General features: G+C 36.4%; 1 protein-coding gene across 1 annotated transcript in view; it reads right to left on the bottom strand.

The window, feature by feature from the left end:
- Nucleotides 1-312: 312 nt before the first annotated feature.
- TMEM232 (transmembrane protein 232) overlaps nt 313-8,160 on the bottom strand; it is a 244,369-nt gene continuing 236,521 nt past the window's right edge. The window contains exons 13-14 of the mRNA XM_035012307.1: nt 2,422-2,515; nt 313-504 (exon numbers count right to left, since the gene is read on the bottom strand). Of these exons, the coding sequence (XP_034868198.1) occupies nt 313-504; nt 2,422-2,515 (286 nt within the window). The remainder of the gene's footprint in view (nt 505-2,421; nt 2,516-8,160) is intronic.

The raw sequence follows: 8,160 nt of genomic DNA, 5'->3' as shown, positions 1-8,160 counted from the left end.
ATTTCCATCTAACTGTCCACTGAAAATCAATACTCTGAGAATCATTAAGTATGCTGTATGATCACAAGAAAAAAGTCAATTAGGAAGAGCTCTAGACATATTCTTGAAAATATTTAACTAGTAAAATCATGTCACTCAAATGTGATTAAGAGCTGTTAGTTTAGGACTAAGATATGACTATTAAAGAGTCTACACCAGGATAACAACCCCTAAGAAATGGCTTCTAGTTAATTAGAAGGAATTTTTCCTAACATCTAGCTATCTTGGTCTCTTTCATGCAATTTCTGGCATATGGACTTCAATTTTGGGGGGTTATTTTATTTCTAATGAAATTACTTCAGTTCTAGGAGGAAGCTCATAGGGTTTGGTTTGCTTGTGTAGTTTCTCTTCTCTTCTCTTCATAATTTCTCTGAAGTGATTTCTTTCCTCTAGCTCTTTGTCTTTACGTTCTTGGGCCTCACATATTGCATCTTCTTTCTGTCGAATCTTTAGCTCTTCCTGCCACTGTCACAGAGAGAAAGTGTCATTTACATATGATTTTCCATGAAAAAATGAAAAAATATTTCAATTTAGCCTCTCAAAATGCAGATTCTATATCCAATTATCGTCTCAGTTTTTCTCACAGATATTCTTGAGGAATTTTAACCCACCCATAACTGGAAAAATATATAAGCCCTCTATTAGAAAGTATACAAGTCTCACTCCCTCCCCCCAAAAAAAGAAAGAAAAAGAAATCAATAGTCCCTCTTAATGTTTCTAATAATAATAAACCATTCAAAGGAAGAGATAATAGGGTTTACATTTTTATATTACAAAGGAATTTCAATTCTTAATCAATATTGGTATTTACATGATAGCATGGAATCATAAAATAAAAAATCAAGCCAAAGCAAAACAAAAATAAAACCCAAATTAAAGTGAAAGGCAAAATTGTGATACTATTACATATGAAGTAGAAAATGAAACTGATGGGCAGACAAATGCTGACTCTGCAACAGACAAATACAAAGACTTCTAAGGGATTCACCTCAATCGAGCGTGTTCATTAATGACAATAACAGCATTATGTGGAGGCAAAAGTTCTAGGACTCAGTAGTTGGAAGTAAGGACCGCACGCAAATCAACCAAACATCATTATGAGGATCCTACTTCCCTTCTACTATCTTTAATGAAGGAAGTGGTGAAAGAGGTGGTAATCTGTCTTCAAGCCAGGTAAAAAAGTTCAGGACAGAATGACCCTTGGCATGAAATGTTGGAAATTCCAAAAGACACTTCATACCCTTGCTTATTTCTTATTTTGTTACCCTCAGCCCATCCATACTCACAGACAACCAGACTATGCTTAATGACCTATCAATTAACTTATAAATTACTGTATACTAGTGCTCTGGATTATAACTATCATTTGGGGTATATAGATATTAATAAGCAGGACTAAACCACAGAATTTACAACAAATCTCTCAACCTTCCAAAGGCATTAAGTTTTTTTAAACATACTCAGAGTAAATATTAAATAAAAAAGTTTAATAAAATCATATTCACTTTTCTTCCAGTTAAATTTTAAATACAAAGTTAACTTGATAATTATGATACCCATCTGTGACATAATTTTTATCATATAACTAAATAATAATACTGTTTGACAAAACTACTGATTTTATGTTGTAGCATAAAAGTGGTAGTTGGTGTAATAATGACAGTATCTATAAACAAAGCCAACTAATCTACCTTATATGAGAGATTTCAGTGTACTTCATGACCTTGATCTTTACATTGTAAAAAATCAACAGAGGATTAATTCTTAAAAATTTAAACACATTCTATATGCCATTTAGTCCATACTATATTCTAAGAAAAACAGAAAATAAATATTTTCTCTCCTATTCCAACTCTACTCCTAAAAAAGAAGCAGTTATAAAATGATTTCATAAGAAATCATCAACTAAATATAGCTCAATGGAGTAAAGTGTTTTAAGTGAATGGCCTTGTATGGCCACTGCTTGTTTAACTCATATCAAGAATAAAATGATTAAAGTCCTTCTAATATTTCAAGGGTAAAGAATGGTCATCAAAAATTGAGTCAAAAGATTTTTGTTCCATTTTTAAAACTACACTATAAAAGAATCCACTGTTCAGTGTTCAATATCAGATCTTTGTCACAAGAAATCAGTACTAATTCAGGAAACAGGATAAAGCTAATATTTCACAAATTACAGAAAGCCAAATTTCCTGGAACCCAATAAAGGCACTGAAGTATACAGATAGCACAGTAAGATATAATTAAGTTTGGCAAAGCCCAATCATGGCTTTATTTTTAAGTTCCACGTGTTAATGTTTCAGCCTCAGAACTACACTTTCTAATTCAAAGTGCCTTTAAAGAACAAAGCTTTTGCTGCTAATTTAAGAAAGTCAGCCTTACATGATGGTCAATGATTCTTGCCAACTCTTCATCAGCCTTGGTGAAGAAATCTGGGTAAGAAAACAGGGGAAGTTCTGATACAGAAGGATGTTCCCTTCAAAAGAGCACAAAAACAGATCCAATATTAGGTATAGATATTCCTTCTCCAAGGAATATATGGATTTGCAAGTCATTTCATACTTAGCATTTTGATTCTACCTTGTTAACATTAAGTACTTTACTTATTCTTTGTAGACTATTATCTATAGCTTTTAGTTTCTGTAAGCCATTTTGGGATACCTAAACTGACATTTTGAATGATAGGGAATGACATGCAGTATGAGAACTAGAAAATAATAAAAAACTAATCTTCTTCTAGGAGGTATAAATACTACAGCTGGTCAGTAACACAGGAGATATTAGGAAATGAAGGGTTTAGGGAAGCCTGAAATAATTTGACTCAATGGGGAGATGAAAGTAACCATAGTCTTACATAACTCCATGACCCTGGAAGTTCCGTGAAAGTCTAAGCTTAAGAATTGATCTAAGATACACTAAAAAAGAAAAAGTTTGATTTCAGTACTTCTCCAAGATCTTTGTAGAGCAAAGGGTGAAACTATGGCAGACAGTTTAGCAACAGCTCAATAGAAGTGTTGGCAGTGCAAATCTAGGCCCTAAAGTGGTGGAGATTTAGTGTTAAGCTGTCCACTTAATAGGTGTATTATGTTAAAATTATGAAGAAATGAGTGTGAGTCCAGAAATATGTAAAGCAACAAAATGGTGGTAGAGAATATGGTTTTAAAGGAAAGAAAGTGGGCATAAAGGAAAAGCCCTTAGGCAGGAAGCTAAGATGAGACATAGCTCATGAAAATTTCCCATATTCATAAAAGTCTGATCACTTTTTAAGACTGCAGGGGCAGGGTTGTACATATATTTTTTTGCAATTTGCTGCCTATACCATTTTAGCAAGCTTTATATTTTTGACATCCTATGCTTCCCTCATATCACCAGGTCCTCTTGCTTTATGCTTCTCAAATCTTTCCATTTGTCTTCATCTCCACCATCATTTCCCTACTTTAAGCCATCATCTTTCATTTGGACCAACACTTCCTTTTGGGAATCCCTGCATCTACCATGCCTCACCTTTTTAGTTCTTGTCTGTATACAGTAGACAGAATTTTTTTTTTTTCAAAATACAAAGGGTATCATGTCAATCCCCTACTTTGAACTGTTCAATAACTCCCAAATAACTTTAGAATTAAAATCCCATTTGTTGTTAAAGAAGCCTGACGTAGACTGTGCAGTTGGTAAAGTGGCTTTGCATGTTTTCTCCAGTCTCACTCCTCTCCCTTCTTGGCCTAGGTTTATGCATCCCTAGCAATGGGCTTTTTTGTAGTTGCTGCAGTGTACCTTGCTCCACCCTACTATGGTTTGTTTGCATGTGCTGTCATCCTTTCTTCAGTGCCCTTCTCCCCCAACTCTCTCTGCCACAGGGCTGGCTAATGCGTACTTATCCTTCTGCTCTCTGTTCAAGGCTCACTACCATAGCTCTCAATCTTCCATGGGCCTTTCCTTCATCATACTTACCTCAGTTGTAATTTTATATTCATCTGTGCATCTGTGGGAGTTTTCTTTTTCTCACTTTAGTATGAACTACATGAATGTGGGGACTTTCATTTGTTTGGTTATCATTGGTCTCCCCAATGCCCAGCACAGTGCCACTAGACACTCAGTGAATGCTTGCTTGTATGTTTGGTGAATTATTGAATGAATAAATGAAAGCTGTGATATGCTTTAATCCCCTTTACATTCCAGGCAATCAGTAGGAGTCTACCAGATAGCACTTTCATGTCAGTAGAACAGTGTCCAGGACAGCAAGAAGATGGCAGTCTCAGGAGACAAGTCACAGAATGAAGCTAACAGCAGGAGTTCAAAGGAAAACAACTCAAGTGGTAGGTGAGCAGGGAACATATATGGACCCCTCTCCCAACTCCTAAGATTCAGAAGCATTGTGGGGCAGAAGAGCAGTGGGCTTCCCATTGCATATACAATAGGAGTCTGCACCATTCAATTAAAATATTAAAGGAAAATACAATCCTAGAATGCTGGGAAATTGGGGGACAACTGGGGGCTGAAAGTTGGGTTAACTATATTCATTCAGTAAAATTTGGGTACTTCTGACATTCAAAGAATTGTGCTAAACGCTGTGAAAAGATAAATAAGGGGTGCCTGGGTGGCTCAGTCGGTTAAGTGTCTGCCTTCGGCTCAGGTCATGATCTCAGGGTCCTGGGATTGAGCCCCTACATCAGGCTCCGTGCTCAGTGGGGAGTCTGCTTCTCCCTCTCCCGCCCCCCTTCCCATGCTCTCTCGCACCCTATCTCAAAAAAATAAAATCTTTTTAAGAAAAGATAAATAAGACAGAACTTTTAAATTATTTAAAGGTTAAAAGTATTCACACAAGTTGCCTCAACTCCTTCCTGAATTATAAAAGTTGAAAGAAATGCACCACAATATAAATAATATTAGAAATCCTTTAAAATGGGAAGATTAAATGGATATGTTTGTGCATCTGTGATTTTTAGTTATCTCTGTTGAATGTTTGTACTAAAAAAGAAAAATGCGTAGTTATTTATAATAGAAGGCAACATGAGACATTCAGTGATATTAAACAGAAAAATATAGTAAAATTGTTAAGCACGCGGGCTCTCTAGTCAGATCTCAAAGCAAATTTTCATTCTGCAACTTAGCACTATTTAATCCCTCTGTTCCTCAATGTTTTCATTTTAATATAAAAAATAATAGTACCTGCCTTGTTATGTTTGTATGAAGATTAAAAAGGATAAGGCATAAAGCTTGTTTGATGGAACAAATACTAAACAAGTTTCAGCTGTATTATCCTTATCAGCAGCATTATCAAAAGAATGTAGAGGAGGAAGTCATGGCTTTTGGCTGGTACTTAAAAAAGAAGAAAAAATAAGAGAAAAGAAAAAAGGAATAGAGGACAAAACAATTAAATCATTAGTGAGATGTACAATTTTGATGTTTGGAGTTAAATGAGAACTGGAGAGAAACCTGTCAGAAAGCTGTTATGTAGCAATCCTAGGTTTGCCATAACAAATTACCACAAATTGATAGGCTTAAAAAAATCCATTCACAGTTCTTGAATCCAAAAGGCCTAAATCAAGGTGTTGGCCGGATTGGTTCCTCTGGAAGCTCTGGGGACATTCCATGCCTCTTTTAGCCTCTGATGGCTGTCAAATCCTTAGCATTCCTTGGATTATGGACGCAACACTCCCATATTTCTCTGTCTTCACATGGACTTCTCCTTCTCTGTCTCAGTATGTCTTTTCTCTTTCTCTTGTAAGAACACAAGGACACTGTCATTGGATTTAAGGCCCAAATGAGCAAGAGGGCCTTAACTATCCCTTAACCTTGACTAAACTTTAGACAGGCTTCTTCCTGACCCTAGGCCCCTGGCCATCCCTTTAAAATGCAATCAATCAAGAAAGACAGTGCCCCTATCTTCTAGTCTCTGTGGTAGAGTAGGAGCCTAAGTTAGAAAGTGACAGAGAGCACGCACAGATGACCACTTCACATTGACCACCTTCTCCTCTAACATCCTCTGGTACTTTTCCACTACCTTACCTCAGCACTTAAAAATCCTCCTGTCTTGTTTCAAGGGAGTTGAATTCAATCTCTCTCCTCTATTGCAAGACTTGAATAAAGTCTTCTTCAATTTCCACTGCAATTTTTCTTTAACACCCTATTTCAAGATGATCTTTTTATTACTAAGTTTTTATTTAAATTCTAGTTAGTTAACATATAGTGTAATATTGGTTTCAGGAATAGAATTTAGTGATGCATCACCAAAATACAACACCCATTGCTTATCACAAGAAGTGCCCTCCTTAATACCCATCACCCATTTAGCCCAACCCCACCCACCTCCCCTCCATCGATCCTCAGTGTTTTCTCTATAGTTAACAGTCTCTTATGGTTTGCTCTCCTCTCTTTATTTTTTTCCCCTTCCCCTATGTTCATATGTTTTGTTTCTTAAATTCCACATATGAGTGAAATCATATGGTACTTGTTTTTCTCTGATTGACTTATTTCACTTAGCGTAATACATTCTAGCTCCATCTATGTCCTTGCAAATGGTAAGATTTCATTCTTTTCTTTTTTTAAAGATTTTATTTATTTATTTGAGACAGACAGAATGAGAGAGACAGAGAGCACATGAGGGGAGGAGGGTCAGAGGGAGAAGCAGGCTCCCCGCCGAGCAGGGAGCCCGATGCGGGACTCGATCCCGGGACTCCAGGATCATGACCTGAGCCAAAAGCAGTCGCTTAACCAACTGAGCCACCCAGGCGCCCAATTTCATTCTTTTTAATGGCTGAGTAATAGTCCATTATATTATACACACACACACACACACACACATACCCATCCCACATCATCTTTATGCATTCATCAATTGATGGACATTTGGGCTCTTTCTGTAATTTGGCTATTGTTGTTAATGCTGCTGTAAACATTGGGGTGCATGTGCCCCTTTGAATCAGTATGTTTTTATTCTTTGGGTAAGTACCTAGTAGTAAAATTGCTAGGTTGTAGGGTAGTTCTATTTTTAACTTTTTGAGGAACCTCCATACTATTTTCCAGAGTGCCTGCACCAGTTTGCAGTCCCACCAACAGTATTAGGGTTCCTATTTCTCAACATCCTCCCCAACATCTGTTGTTTCCTGTGTTGTTAATTTTAGCCATTCTGACAGGTGTAAGGTAGTATCTCATTGTGGTTTTGATTTGTATTTCCCTGATGATGAGTGATGTTGAGCATCTTTTCATGTGTCTGTTGGCCATCTGGAAGTCTTTTTTGGAAAAATGTCTATTTCTGTCTTCAGCCCATTTTTCAACAGGATTACTTGTTCTTTGAGTGTTGAATTTGATAAGTTCTTTATAGATTTTGGATACTAACCCTCTATCAAATATGTCATTTGGAAATATCTTCTCCCATTCTACAGGTTGCCTATTAGTTTTGTTGATTGTTTCCTTTGCTATGCAAAAGCTTTTAATCTTAATGAAGTCCCAGTAGTTCATTTTTGCTTTTGTTTTCCTTGCCTCAGGAGACATGTCTACAAAGAAGTTGGTATGACTAATGTCAAAGAAGTTGCTGCCTGTGTTCCCCTCTAGGACTTTGATGGTTTCCTGTCTCTGTCTCACATTTAGGTATTTCATCCACTTTGAATTTATTTTTGTATGTGGTATAAGAAAGTGGTCCAGTTTCATTCTTCTGCACGTGGCTGTCCAGTTTCCCAACACCATTTGTTGAAGAGACTGTCTTTTTTCCATTGGACATTCTTTCCTGCTTTGTGAAAGATTAATTGAGCATATAGTTGTGGGTTCATTTCTGGACTTTCTACTCAGTTCCATTGATCTATGTGTCTGTTTTTGTGCCAAATCCATACTGTCTTGACCACAGCTTTGTAATATAGCTTGAAGTTCGGAATCATGGTGCCTCCAGTTTTGCTTTTCTTTTTCAAGGTTGCTTTGGCTATTCGGGGTCTTTTGTGGTTCCATACAAATTTTAGGATTGTTTATTGTAGCTCTGAAAAATGCTAGTGATATTTTGGTAGGGATTACATTAAATCTGTAGATTGCTTTTGGTATTATAGATATTTTAACAATATTTTTTCTTATTAGCACGGGATGTTTTTCCATTTCTTTGTGTCATCTTCAAATTCTTTCATAAGTGTTTTATAT

Source organism: Mirounga leonina, unplaced genomic scaffold (genome assembly GCF_011800145.1).
Source record: "Mirounga leonina isolate KUSES-001 unplaced genomic scaffold, KU_Mleo_1.0 Mir_104, whole genome shotgun sequence".
Classification (NCBI taxonomy): Eukaryota; Metazoa; Chordata; class Mammalia; order Carnivora; family Phocidae; genus Mirounga; species Mirounga leonina.
Note: the sequence above shows the minus strand (reverse complement) of the source record. Positions and strands in the feature narration are given on the sequence as shown.